We start from the raw sequence: 15,414 nt of genomic DNA on the forward strand, positions 1-15,414 counted from the left end.
TTCGAAGAACAATTGCCCGGATGGCAACACAGACCTACTAGTATGATCCAACTTCCTGGTGGAGTAAAACTTTGAAGGTTTAGCCAGTCAAAATAGGTTACAATCAATCAACCACATTTCAAGTCAGGAACACGATATTGAGATGGGATGTTCCACAAACAATGTGGAATATCTTTATTTTTAATAACAAGTTTTACAATATTTGCAACCAGGAAATCCTTTGCAAAGCAAGGCACGCTAACGTACGTGTCACTGCGATCATTTGTAATATCCTTCGTTGGTTGTGATGTAACAATTTGACACTATTTGCTTCCAAGTCTTAATATTGATTTACCTTTCTATAATGCAGTACCGTGAATGGTATTGATAAACGACACTACCAGCATTCCGGTGTCCATGTCCCTCATGGCATTACATGTTAACTGGACATAATGCTAAGAAATTCAGTTACCATGGCCACCTAGGTTAACCAACCGGTAGAGTGTTGGTTGGATGGTTAACAAATGTGTACGATTCATTGTACCAGCTATAAATCTTTTTTTTTTGTGGGGAAAATTCCTGTGCCAGATAATATGACACTTACAGGGAAGAGCACATTCTTTACACAGGTGTTTTGGCAGTCAGTGATAGGCATTGACAAAACCATGCACACTTTACAAGGGAGTTTCTTTAGTCAATGATAGGCATGAACAAATCACTCTTTACACAGGTGTTTCGGTAGTCAATAATAGGCATTGACAAAACCATGCACACTTTACACAGGTGTTTCGGTAGTCAGTGATACTGTAGGCCTGCATTAAAAAAACCACACACACTATACAAGGGAGTTTCGGTAGTCAATGATAGGCATTGACAAAACCACACACACTTTACACAGGTGTTTCATTTTATGAATATTTATGCATAATTAAAATAAAAAGTGCCTCAAAATGCTTACATTTTAATTTTTTTTTTATCTTTCCCTCTTCCAGGTACACTATGTCTCATATAGGTAACATATTCGCCGGCGGTTTCGAACTGAGGGAGTACGGTCCTCTGCCTGTCGACAGACCAATAGCTTCATCGGGCCAAGGTAAAGCCGACCCTTCTCCAAAATCAATTTCCCCCCTTAACATCTTGGTTTATTTATGTTTATTTTATATTAACTATTATAACACTGATCTGCCATGATATCTCAAGGTAGAAATCAGGGTGTGGAAGGGGTATGGGTGGGGGGAGGTTGCAGGGGGGGCTTTGAAATTGTAAAGTAGTGGATGCCATTAGCTTTTTTGACCTCGGAGGGTACTGTTGGCTTTTTCCAACGTTTAATGTGAACTACTTTTGTTGGTATGGTAATCTTGATCAAGCTGACACGTTTATCGGTGTACTTAGATTGCCACAAAATGTATGTTATTTATCGTAGTTTTCCATTCGTGAATTACCCGACAGTTAAGCCTTATCTAACAGTTGAAGGAGCTGGTAATGCGATTAATCAAAGGATAAATATAGATACATATATATATATATAGTTGCAATTGCAATGAGTTGGAAAATCCAGAACAGTGAAAAAAACTTCCGGCCTCCACTGGGATTCGAACCCGGGCCTCCAGCTATATATTCGGACACCCTAACCGACTAGGCTTTGAACGCTGATTGTATGTCCAGGGATTCGAAACCGGTAAGGAAGGTCGTAAATTCCAACGTAGGCAATTTGGCACCTGTATCGAACAATGCTTCATCTGATGGGTACAGACGCTGTGGGATTAAGCCAAATTGGCTAAGCTGAGAAGGCCTTGTATTATAAGTTGAGGGCGACATCAGCTTGTTTTTTTAGATGCCTTCTTTGATATATTACCTTATCATGCAATTTAGAGAAGTCGTAGAGTTATTCAGATGTGGTAGGAATTAATTTATTCACCGACCTCGCTCCAAGCGAGAGCTTTCCTCTTGCCTCTGCGGTTAAACTGAGTCTCTGAAAAATATTTTAGCAGAGCCCAAAAATATCAACCTTTTGAAGTAGTATTGATATAGAGTTAGGATAAATCAGAGTGTTGGACTATAGACTTTCACATACTCATTTCTTTTCCTATCTTTACAGTACAGCAAGCTGTAGAATTAGTCAGCCGTGCTAAGAAGCCTCTTATCATCCTCGGTAGTCAAGCCACCTTACCTCCAACTCCAGTCGACGAGCTCAGGAAAGCACTAGAGGTGACGTTCATTTATCACACACGTGTGTTAACAGGCGTACAAAATGTCACCATAGCAACTGCTTTCTGTTTCGTTGCTATGGCTTTCTGTTTCGTTGCTATGGCTTTCTTTATCCTTGAAATGAATGGAAAAAATGAAAATGAAAAAAAAAGGTGAAATGCAAAGCAATGCTCTGAACAAAAAGGACACATTTTGGAGAAAAAATTAGTAGAAAGTGTTACAATTTTTGTTTGGTATTTACTCTGTGCATCGCCCCCTAAACTTGAACATTCAACATTTGAATCCTTTAACAGGCGATGGGTATACCATGCTTCTTGGGCGGAATGACCAGAGGCATGCTGGGAAGGAACAGTCCTCTACATATCCGTCAGAGAAGGAGGGACGCTCTGAAAGAAGCAGATGTGGTTATTTTAGCCGGTGAGTAGATTTTTCATTTTTCCATCATCAAATCTTCAGCATGTCGCGGCATGTCACTTCTTGGATTAAGCTCGTTTTCGTTGGACAAAATATGACCTTGAAAATTGGGCCAAAATTGTGACGTCGTCGTGTAGCGCAACTTAATTTTGTGTTTTTGTATGTGGAATTGCTATATCATAATGTTGTTTGTTGCCTTAAACTTTGCTTCCTGACCAGTGCAAACTCTTTAAGTCTTGAAAAGTGAGGGACAACAATCACTTTGCAATATGCTACATGCAAAATATGCATTAAAATATACTACATATGAAATGTGCATTACAATATGCTACATACAAAATGTGCATTGCAATATGATACATACAAAATGTGCATTAAAATATGCTACATATAAAAATGTGCATTATAATATACTACATACAAAATGTGCAATAAAATATACTACATACAAAATGTGCATTAAAACATACTACATACAAAATGTGCATTAAAATATACTACATTCAAAATGTGCATTAAAATATGCTACTTATAAAACTGTGCATAATAAATTCAGTGTTTTAGTGTGCCATACTCCTCATTGCAGTTCTGTTGAGTTCTTCTGAGTTCTGTTGAGTTCTTCATGCTGAATGTTAGTAGGCATAAAGAGTAGATAATCCTTCAGGCTCCGAAAGATGTTGAATTTGAAATGAATGGTTCTTTTTCATAAACCGCATTAATTTTCTGAAAAGTGACATCACACTGCGGGTTTGTAAACTCCCCATGAACAGACTGTGTTAATGTCGCTCTAACTTCCTGCACTACAAGTTAATTGAGAATAATATGAAAACTGTTGCACCGCACACAGACCAGAAAGCAATTCTTAAGAAGACTTTTGCAAGACTGGAGAGGCCAGAATGGCGATGTAACACACTAAATGACTTGTTATCAGCCCTTACTATTTGCATTTTATACCACACATGAGTGATCTTTGTAAGACTTGTGTTTAGGCCAGGGTTCCCAAAGTCATGGGGGACCAGAATTGAAAAACTAATGTCCAGGCAATGAAAATCACGGACAAGAGTTATAAAAAACTTTAAAAAGTCATTGAAAATGTCACGGTAAATGGAAGATTCTTAATGTTTAATTTGCTTCTACCTGAGTTGTTTTCCCCTCCCGACAAATTTGTCCATCGAGAAAAGAACATAATGTCACAGAAGTCATCAAAGTTTGGAAAAGTCACAAAAATTTTGTTTTCACGAAAGAATGTCGAAGCCCCACGCCAGTGTGAGTTGTCCCACATTTCCAGGAGATGTATTTGACAAGATTTTATTAACCCTGCTGAAATGTCTTCACCGTCAGAACGTAGACTATCCCTGGTCCACTAATCTGGGATTAAGAGTGTAAGGATTAGGAGGAGTGGGATGAGGAGTGTTAACTCAGTGGTTAACGCCGGTGCCTTCCAATCATAAGGTCCCGAGTTCGAGTCACTCCAAGATTAATGTATGTCGTCCAGTTACAGAGTTGTTGACAATTCATAATCACGGACGTTAAATATGAATCTAAGAGACTGACTTGGGTCAGCTTGCGGCTTTGATAAGCCAATGAGGCTTCTTCGAGAGTTGCTGCTTGCAGGAGGCTCTAAAATACATACATCAGGGACTAACCCGGCACCAGAGACTGTATCAAAGCTATGAGACATGGATATGGTTCAATAGCTGCAAGTGACCTCTACGGAATATTTTAGGAAACCACATCAAAAGCTTCCTCTCGCAGGAAACAAACAGTTTGAAGCCTTGTGGATATAATCTTGATTGTCATTGCAACCTTTAAATGAATAAGAGTTGTTTTCTTTTTGTGGAGGGTATTTAATTGTCTCTGACAATGGTACGTGCCTTGTGATGCATCCTGAGCTTTTTTTTCCATTGTTCATTGTCCATTGTTTTACAATTTCTTTATTGTCCCCCCCCCCCCAACCACTCTTCCTCATCTCCCACATTCAAATAATGCAACGGTTGCATCTGCTCCAATGAAAATGGAAGTTTGAGGAAACACACTGTCGCAAAGAAATACAGTAAAGAACAAAAGAGATGCAAACCGAAATAGCCCCTCGATTTCTAGTCATATGAGTTACTTCCTTCTTGTCTACTATCTTATCAGATGTACAGTATAAGTGCCTAACAGGAAATAACAGGAAATAATAGGAAGTAACAGGAAATAGAGAAGCCCAATTTCAGGTTTTCATATATTTTCCCCTTCATATTTAGAAAGGGTAACTAATATAAATAAATGGGCATATTCTTTCACTTTCTGATTTCCATTTGCGGCGTGCGCTGGAATGAGTTGAACATGAACTGCTTAGTTAAACCCTACCATACCTCACAGCATTGCATATTACAAGGTCCTATGTGTAATGTGTCCAGAAGTGGCTATATCTGGCTTAGTCTGGTTTTGAGATGATATTAAAGTTTCCTTGCATTAAGAATTTAGCAGGACTTGTCAGGAGTTGTAATATAAACCTGTATATACACTATAAACAGCATTCTTGAAGGTTAACTGTTTAAATGTATATTTCAGTATATCAGTATAATAATTCAGATCTCTAGTAGATACAATAATGCAAATTATCATCAGGCTGTCATCTTTTCTTTTCAAAATTTTTCTTGGAAAACCGTTTCGACAATTCTCTCTTTTTTTAAATTTGATTTCTTGTGAGGCGTGTTACATTGTTTCGACAAGGCATGCGCCAGCCTCTGAATACGAAGAGTAATACGAGGAGAAGAACGTTGTGAAATTCTTCCCGTTGAGGTAACTCGGTAACCGACCAGTCGACGACCAGACTCCGGTCAGAGAAATCATCAGTTAAATGACTCCTCGAATTTGAGTGAAGTGACTGGTATCTACTCTGACTTAATTCACCCCTCACTGACCTGTCTCCTTAACCTACACACACCTATCTACCCCAGCCTATGAACTGGTAACATTCTCGGACTGCACCCCCAACGACCCTATCTGTGATGAATTTGAGAACCCTTCCTCCAGTTGTTCACTTACGGGCTGTGTTTCCAAATCATTCAATCCCCATTTTAAAATGTCTTTTTCTTCCCAGGTGCTGTTCCCGACTTCAGACTTAATTATGGTCGAGTGCTCAGTAAACGATCCAAGATTATAGCTGTCAACAGAAACAAGAGTCAACTTCTTCTTGTAAGTATATACATATTCATTACATTTTAGAGGACTCTCTATGCATATTCAAAGGCCATAGATATAATTATAAATGTGTGTGTTACACTCAGTAATCGATCCAAGATCATAGCTGTCAACAGAAACAAGAGTCAACTTCTTCTTGTATTTACATATAACATTTAGAGGACTCTCTATGCATATTCAAAGGCCATAGATATATTTATTCATGTGTGTGTTTGACTCAGTAAACGATCCAAGATCATAGCTGTCAACAGAAACAAGAGTCAACTTCTTCTTGTAAGTATTTACATATTCATAACATGTAGAGGACTCGATGCATATTCAAGGCATATATGTATCTTTTTCATGTGTGTGTTTATCGAGATGAAAAAAATTTGTCCCAACTGGATTTCTTGTGGCCTTTCATTCATTATATTTTAATTTTTTAATTTCTAATCAATTGTCTAATTTTACTTGATCTTTATTTCTGTTATTGTTGTTGTTCAGAATGCCGGTGTCATGTGGAGACCAGCCCTGGCAGTTCAGGCTGATGTAGGTTCCTTCTTGCTGGAGGTATCCAAGGGTCTGACAGGATTCAACTGTAGCAGCGAGTGGATACAATCATTGAAGGTCAGAGACGAAGAGAAGGAAACGTCAAACTTGTAAGTCAACTCCGTAAAATATCTGAAATTGCTCCAAGACACAGAGGAACTCTCTCGCTTCTGTTGCAGGACTTTCCTTGGCTTGCTACCACCATGATCATATGGTCACAGCCTCAATGAAAGGGTGGGGGTCAGAGGGGGGGGGCAATGGAGTTGTTAAGTGTGATTCAAGTTTTGGTAGTGTGCATGTCCAGCAGCTTTCTTGGGCATTTTCCTTCTGTTTTACTTTTTCCTTTTAGTTCAGTGTCGAGTCAGAGCCTAGGTCTCTTTTCAAACTTTTATCGTTGAAATGAATTTGAGTTTGATATTACCAAAAATGAACTAAATGATACTTACAATGATAATTAACTGTGACATTTATAGTGATGTAATAATGGGCTGTAAAGGTTGCTAAAAATTTGAAATAAATTTGAATTTGCCTGTCTTGAAAGTTTTGCCTGTTTTGAGAGATATGGGAATGTCTATTTGCCGTCCTATTTATTGATAAGTTTGAGACAATCTGACAATGGGTTGACAAGATCATGTGGTTGGCATGAATGAAGCTAGCCGTAAAGGCATTGAAGACTCACCCCAAACCGCGTGCAGCGATCTGAAAAAATTAACTTTCTGTTGCCTGCAAGTGACGTTTTGTTTGTGTCGCTACAAAATGCAGACAGTAATGAAAGGTGATCCCGTAATTGTTATCTTTAGCTGGACCTGAGATATCCATCGCTGTATCATTTGTATACTGTGCTGTGGGTATTGACTGCAGCTGTATGTACTGACTGTACTGACGGTAGCAAGCTGTGTGGGTATTTTGTGGGATCGATGGTGGTGTTTAACACTTCTGTTATACCTCATTCATAACTAGGTCAAAAAAAATTACCGGTATTAGACGTTTCTTTTTGCACTTCTTCTTCCAGTGTAGTTTTGCAATATATAAAATAAATGATTTTATCCAAACTTCTGTCCGACTGTAGGCTAGACTTGATGGTAGACAGTAGTTTTGTGTTCCCTATTTAAACTCTGCATACTATGTGACACACATATGTCGCTGTATTTAATTGGTACTGTAGTTGCAGTGTGCAAAAATCAATATGAACACAATATAACCTCCATTTATTTTTGATACAAATTGAATATAAACATCCCAAAGATAAAATTGTTGCCCCAGTTGAAACAGAGAAAAAAACATTTATAATCTGAATCACTATTCACCATTCTTTTCACCCACAATTACTGGTTTCTTCCTTTTAATCTCTTGTCACATTTTCCTTGCTCTGACACAACTTGACAAGTTATAAATCCACGTCAAAATCTGTGTCAATCTAGTAGAAGCTGATCAAGCCATCAACGAAAGCACCGAGATGAATGGTAGAACTAAACCACATAGCAAAAATCAGAGAGTTTGTTGGTATTATTGTCTTTTCAGAAGGACATTTGTTCCCTTTAACATTGTGAACTTTACAGTGCACCGTTCCGTCCTCCCAGTAGGAGATGCGTTTTAGCGTATTTTGAGCGTTAATCGCTGTATTTTGGTTTTAATATTCCAGGAAGAAAGCTGAAGATAAAGTGAACCATTTCCTGAATCCTCTTAAGGTCCTCTACCAGGTGGAGGAGGCGATGGATGAGGAGAGCATCATAGTAGCTGACGGAGGGGACTTTGTCGGCAGTGCAGCTTACATCCTCAGGTAGGAGGAAATAAAGTGACATCCTTGGTTTGAATGGCGAAAAATATACTTTTCATGACAACAATACAGTCTAGACTATTGTATGCCAATCATCTACAACGATTGTCCTCCTTACAGTATTTAGCATTAGTCCAAACAGAGCTTATGAAAGTGATATATATGTTTGCCCCAACACAGGGATGCAAATATTCTTAACCACAAAACCTTATCTGTTACTTTGATTCGATCAATAGCTTGCCAGAGTGACAAATGGCGAACAATACCTGCGTTCATATCTTCTCGCAAGCGGTAACCAATAGCATCAGCCAATCATAGATATCCTGTTTGTATGGTTTTGTATTTGCATAATATTCTCTGGTTTACTTCATTCCTAAATCCTTGTATCCCTAAATCGTTTACCTTCCTTCTGTCTAGGCCCCGTGGACCCTTGAAGTGGCTGGACCCGGGAGCCTTTGGCACTCTGGGAGTGGGTGGCGGTTTCGCTCTCGGTGCCAAGTTGTGTCGACCGGACTGCGAGGTCTGGATCATCTACGGGGACGGGACTCTGGGTTACAGCGTGGCCGAGTTTGACACCTTCAATAGACATAAGATACCGGTGATAGCGGTGGTGGGTAACGACGCCTGCTGGACTCAGATCGTACGAGACCAAGAGAAGATGTTCAGCACCCGGGTGGCTTGTGACTTGACGGTGAGTTCACTCTCGTTATTTCAATATCAATTTTCAAATTTAAATTTATTTTCTCAAATGTTTGTACAAGATTAATTACAAAACTAAAAATACGGTAGGAAAGGTTAACATATGAAGGACACTATAAAACAGGCAAGGCTGTTTATCTCAGGTAGTGACCAAGTAGAAATATAAAATAATGAAACATTTAAATTAAGTTCAGAGGGGAAAGAAAGACATAGAGAAACACATAGACAAACACATAGAGAAACACCGAAGAAGAAGATGAAGAACCGGACAGACAGAAGAACAGAAAGACATAGAGAAAGACATAGACAAACACCGAAGAAGAAGATGAAGAACCGGACAGACAGAAGAACAGAAAGACATAGAGAAAGACATAGACAAACACATAGAGAAAGACATAGACAAACACATAGAGAAAGACATAGAGAAACACCGAAGAAGAAGATGAAGAACCGGACAGACAGAAGAACAGAAAGACATAGAGAAAGACATAGACAAACACCGAAGAAGAAGATGAAGAACCGGACAGACAGAAGAACAGAAAGACATAGAGAAAGACAGACAAACACATAGACAAACACATAGAGAAAAACAGAGAAACACTGAAGAAGATGAAGAACCGGACAGACAGAAGAACAGAAAGACATAGAGAAAGACATAGACAAACACATAGAGAAACACAGAGAAACACTGAAGAAGATAAAGAACCGGACAGACAGAAGAACAGAAAGACATAGAGAAAGACATAGACAAACACAAAGAGAAACACATAGAGAAACACCGAAGAAGAAGATGAAGAACCGGACAGGCAGAAGAACAGAAAGACATAGAGAAAGACATAGAGAAACACCGAAGAAGAAGATGAAGAACCGGACAGACAGAAGAACAGAAAGACATAGAGAAACACATAGAGAAACACCGAAGAAGATGAAGAACCGGACAGACAGAAGAACAGAAAGACATAGAGAAAGACATAGAGAAACACCGAAGAAGAAGATGAAGAACCGGACAGACAGAAGAACAGAAAGAGCGAAGATAGAAGGACAAGAGGCAAGAAGGATAGCAACGACTTTGAAGAGAGAAAAAAAAGGAGAGTGTAGCATCATCATCCTGTTTTTGTCTTTGAAACAGTTTGGCAAGAATGAAAATATATTGATATTTCATCATACATGCGATCATAAATTTTATGAGAAATTTAACGCGGCAATCGTGGTTTGAATCCTCTTCGAGAATCCTGCCCGGGAAGAAAAGTAACAAAGGCAAGAGAAGTAACATATTCTGTTTTTCCAATAACAGATATTTTGCGAAAATAAGTTAACAAAGTATTTTCAACTCATTTTCTTAGTAAAAATGAGCTCTGAGGGAAATTTGTAAGACACTATTATTGATGTTCGCTAGATTAGTGTGGAGAAAGAGGTTCGTCACGGCTAAGATGCTAAATCACAACCCGAATTTTGCTTCACAGTCTTACTTGAATAGCTTCAAATAATATAAATGATACTCTGGCTAAGAGAACTAAAAACGTGTGGATAATTCTAGGAAGAACCATAGGATAACTTAATCGTGAGAATTCTCCGCTCTGTGTCGGAAAATCGTGGACCGGGTGAGGGGGGGGGGTTTGGGATGACTGGAAGGCATGGGGTAAGGATGCATCAGAATTTTTGTAAGTTGAGGTCAAACCTTCAGTTGAAAGGCCTGGATTGGCGGATATCGGCAGATATCGGGATTGGAACATCGGCCCAAGACCGATATTGGTGATATCTCTTCTAGCTGAGAATTGTTGTCCTCTGCAAAGTTTTCTTTGGTTTTTAACATACCTTTCTGATCAGAAACTCATGAATTTGTGTTATTGAAGTCTAGTTCTTACTCTTTGCGCTCACATTCTCGAATCACCCTGCATGTTCCTTGTATCAATCATAATACGTTAGGCAATAGGGCTTTTGCATACAAGGGACCTCGGTTGTGGAATTCACTTCAGTGGAATTGATGTGTATTGACTCCCTGACCTTGGATACTTTCAAGATAAAGTTAAAAACGTATCTGTTTAAGCTCGCTTATTTTGATTGACCCGACTGGCTGGCTTTTACCTTGTTAAGCGCTTTTGAAGGTTTTGTACAAAATTTAGCACTATATAAATGCATATATTATTATCATTATTATTGTTCTTCTCTCGTCGCCCTCTACAGTTCTGCGACTACGACAAAGTCGCAATAGGCTACGGCGGGACCGGTTACCGTCTCAGCGAAGAGAACGCAGAAGGGATCAAGGAAATACTAATGAAGGCCAAAGAGGACAGCAAAAACAACAAACCGGCTCTGGTGAATTGTTTGATCGGAAAAACGGACTTCAGGGAAGGCTCTCTATCGGTGTGAGGGATTAGATTAAAGGGATTAGATTAAAGCAGTCGAGAAGGGCTGTCCTGCTTGTCGGATCTTTCTGGAGGTTTTTTCCCTGGCTAGATGCTTGTTTGAGTGAGAGGAAACTGTTTTAAGAATTAGAGGGGAAAGCACGATAGCCCAAAAAGGTTGCGTTGAAACACACAGGGTCGACTCGAGACTGTAGATTCTCTTTCATTGCATTCTTTGTTTCTCTTTACACCAAATTATGTTTTTATTTTCTTTCTTTGTTTGTCTCTGCTTATAGGTTGTAATGATTGATTGACATTAGGATGTGACCAAATATTCATAAAAGAAAAATACGAAAAAAAAATATAAAGAAAACGATTTAAGACCGAATGCAAAAGCTGTGCACCAAATCTAATCTGATAGAGAAGGAACTAAATTTTTCTTTGTATCGGGGAGGAGGAGGTGGGGGGGGGGACTGTGAGGAAGTGGGGTATTTTACAATCGTGATGCCTTGAAAGCTCAATAGGAAAGTCAGTATTGAAGAATATTAACTTTTATGTCTAGGCTTACAAAGATAATATGCATAGAAAAAAAAAGAAAGAAAAAGATTTAAGTTTAAGACCGAATGCAAAAGCTGTGCGCCAAGTCAAATCTGAAAGAGAAGGAACACAATTTTTTTTTTTAGTGTGGTATTTTACAAACAGTGATGCCTTTACTTGAAAGCTCAATAGAAAAATCAGTATTTAAGAATATTAATTTTTATGTCTAGGATTACACAAAGACAATATGCATGAGCTATCAATATTTATGGTTTGCACTTAGATTAGATTGTCTCTAAATTGGATTCTGTGTGCTGTTGCCGATAGTTATGAATATGTATGAGTTCACTAAAAGTATCTTTGACAGTGCGGTTTGTTGAAGTCCTGGTGTTTCTCACACAGTTTGTACTTGTTCATCAGTTTCCATGAAAATTGGAAGATTGAATACATGTCCGCAGTGAAGTTGCTACCTCATTGAATATTTATGAGTTTCTGTAGTGAGGTGTATCTTAAATTTTCACTGAATATTTATGATATAACATGATGATCGATATGGATTACCTACTGTACCTCATAGACGATGCAAACAAATTATTCACATCTTTGATTTGCAAGCATCCTTAATGTTATCGCTTCTAAAAGACATAAATGTGCAAAAAGAGATGTTTTGTGCAAGGAAATGCATTTTCCGTTGTGTGTATTGTATATATATATATATATATATATATATATATATATATATATATAGAAACAAAATCTGAAAATGTATATATTGTTATGCATATTCATGATTTAAGCGGAATACAAAAGCAGTCGTGGTGGTGTGAGATGACTAAGTGACCTGGTAGACAATGTTAATTATCAATATAGAATATTTTGTAGCATGTCAGAAGATGTTTGTCTGTGGTTAAGGTACTGACTATTCAGTCATTTGTATTATTAGTAAATATTCATGAAGTGATTTCCATATTTTAGTCTATAATATTTATGACATATTGTGTAAATTGAGTATATTCTGGATCACATTGACAAAAGTGTACCAGTTTATGTATCTTTCTGACGTGTCAGAAGATGTGTGTTGCCAATTTAATGTGGTACTGTCCTTGTGGGCATTATGTGCTAGCAATGTATATTCATTACTTGATATAAATATTTATGACGTCTTCTGAATTGAGTATGCCATAAATATTCATTACAGGAGTGGTCAACTTTTCTTGCCAATGTCAAATTTGTCATAATGACAGCCTTCCAAGACTCTAGCTGTTCTTATTGGAAGGACACATTAAACCAAAGGTCATATGAGTGTGGGCATTAAGAAGCATCCACATAGTGTACACAAAACTATCAGGTTTAGTAGCATGACATGTTATATGTCTGTCTTGTTAGAAACTTGTGATCTCTTAGGATGATTTCAGAAACGATATTTAATCATGATAGGTTGAATACCTTTCAAAACCACTTTTGTCAGTCCCGATTGTATCTCTATAAACACTTTGTGAGAAAGTTACTCTTTAAAGGAGCTTTAGGTCATCAGTTAAAGTGACTGCACTATGCTTATACAGAAACCATTAGGGCAATCCCTCAGATGCAGTACAAACCTATGACTTCATCAATAATAGTAATAATAATAATACAGTGGATTAATATAGCGCCAAATCAGAAACAAGAATTAACTGCTCTTGGCGCTTAACAAAACAAGTCACTTGCAATCAAATGAACCAAGTAAAGAGATGTGTCTTTAGGAAACTGTTAAATGTAGAAAGTTAAGTGTGCAAACTCTAATCTGGGTCTGGTAGCTGGCTCCACAGAAGAAAGGCAGTAGGTCAAACATCTGTATCTCGTATCTACTAAACAAGTTAGCTTTAAAGCAGCATTCAAGCGATTAAGCATAGTTTAAAGATGAATAGCTAGAGAAAGATTACTAGCATTCAAAGTTCTCTTTACTCTTGGACCTTTAAATATGAAAACTAAAATTCTGCCCGAAGTAATCCAATAAGGCTATCTTCTCATGAAGAAAACCTCGTGTTTCGATGACCCGTTGTCAAGTTTCAGTGAGATCCTGAGGTTTCTTAACACCTTACATAATATATATATATAATATACATAATATATATATATTAATAATAATATATATATTAATAATAATATATATATTTTTTTTGGTTTCTCGTTGTCAGTGAGTTCTATGTCTCATAGTATGATTCTTGAAGCTGAATGTACCCTGAAATTTTTTTTTTTGGAATTTAATGAAAAATATGAAATTATCCCTTATTCAATATTTTAGCATCCCTGGTTCAATATATAGAAAACTGGATTACTTGAAAATGCAACAAACGGTTTGGACTTTGGCCATTCTTTGGTCTTTCCTCGTTTTTTTGTCTTTATGGTTTTTTTTTCGTTTTGTGAAATAAAGTCAGTGTAGGTCAATGGATTACAATACTATTTTAATTTTATTTTTGAGTCGTTGATATTAAATCTTTCATTTGTCATAACTGTATCTGATGAGGACCAGCCATCTCTCTTTGACCTGCACTTATGTAATTCTAAAATTGATGTAAGTCGGCCTAGAATTTCCACAGTTACAAATTTGTTAAAAACTACAAGTGCTTAAAAATATCTACTGGCTCTAACATCAGGTTTTTGCTGGCATTTTCCTGAGTTATGATGTTACTGCACAGGTTACTGCACATTTAGTTACTGCACAGGTTTTTTTGAGAGCAAGCAAACCAATAATTTATGCTGATAATAAGCAGTAATGCAGGGCTTCTGCTTCTGAGTCGGCGAAAATGATGCTGATTCTTTGACTGAGGATTGTTAACCAAGTGCTTATTTTCTTAATGTTAATTGGCAGAAAAATACCACTTTTTTTTTCCACAGACAAATTGCAAAATTTACTGTCATTTAGCCCATAATTTAGTCAAATTTGGTGAGCCTGAAAAGTAACTTACTCCAACTTCTTAAGGTCACACAGATGGAAAGATAAGAGCTTAGTAAAAATGTGGTTTTTTTTGGGCTGTTTTATTTATAAGTGTGTTTACTTGTATGACTGGCATAGTAAATGTTGTAGTCACCTTTCATAAACACGGACCAAAACAGGATTTGTAGTATAAACTAGTTATGGGGTCTATGGGGAGTTTATGGGAAGGGATAGAGTGGTTTGTATCCTAAACTGCCAAACCTCTACGTACCAACCAAAAGTTTGCATAATTTAACAGCACAGGAAGAGAGGCTAATCTTCAATGTGCAGGTCAACTTATACCCCACCTCACCCCCACACCACTTGGCTTTCCTGTCCCCACCACATAATTTCACCACATCATTTCACACCACATCATTTCTTCACATCATTTGAAGGGCAGGAGGAAGGTTTATTAGTTGTAATCACATTTCAGTATTGGAATATTTTTTTTCTATCCTTTATTCATTTCAAAATGAGTTGTTGTTTTCATTATTATTTTGGGTTGCTCAGGCCACAGTGATCAATATTTTAATTAATATTCAGTTGTTGTCTTTCTTTTAGTTTAAAATTGGTACTAAACCTGTTTAGAAAGAGACTGTCAATTTTTAAAATTGGATTTTTCCCAAGATATATTATTGTTTGTTTCCAACATCTGTAATTTTTTTTCATTTTTTTTGACCAATATTTTTGTATTTCTATATCAAATTCCTTGTTTACACCCTCCAAATACACAGAAGTCAATTGTTCAAATTTTTCTGGATTCCATCACAAATACAAAA

The 15,414-nt window shown here is 37.4% G+C and overlaps 1 protein-coding gene across 1 annotated transcript in view; it reads left to right on the forward strand.

Moving 5' to 3' along the window:
• Window positions 1-14,107, forward strand: part of LOC139983756 (2-hydroxyacyl-CoA lyase 2-like) — a 30,761-nt gene extending 16,654 nt beyond the window's left edge. The window contains exons 6-13 of the mRNA XM_071997520.1: window positions 972-1,072; window positions 2,078-2,187; window positions 2,481-2,604; window positions 5,690-5,784; window positions 6,274-6,428; window positions 7,961-8,098; window positions 8,513-8,786; window positions 10,979-14,107. Of these exons, the coding sequence (XP_071853621.1) occupies window positions 972-1,072; window positions 2,078-2,187; window positions 2,481-2,604; window positions 5,690-5,784; window positions 6,274-6,428; window positions 7,961-8,098; window positions 8,513-8,786; window positions 10,979-11,164 (1,183 nt within the window). The 3' untranslated portion in view covers window positions 11,165-14,107. The remainder of the gene's footprint in view (window positions 1-971; window positions 1,073-2,077; window positions 2,188-2,480; window positions 2,605-5,689; window positions 5,785-6,273; window positions 6,429-7,960; window positions 8,099-8,512; window positions 8,787-10,978) is intronic.
• The last annotated feature ends 1,307 nt before the right edge of the window (window positions 14,108-15,414 follow it).

The sequence above is a fragment of the Apostichopus japonicus genome, chromosome 16, assembly GCF_037975245.1.
Source record: "Apostichopus japonicus isolate 1M-3 chromosome 16, ASM3797524v1, whole genome shotgun sequence".
Taxonomy (NCBI): Eukaryota; Metazoa; Echinodermata; class Holothuroidea; order Aspidochirotida; family Stichopodidae; genus Apostichopus; species Apostichopus japonicus.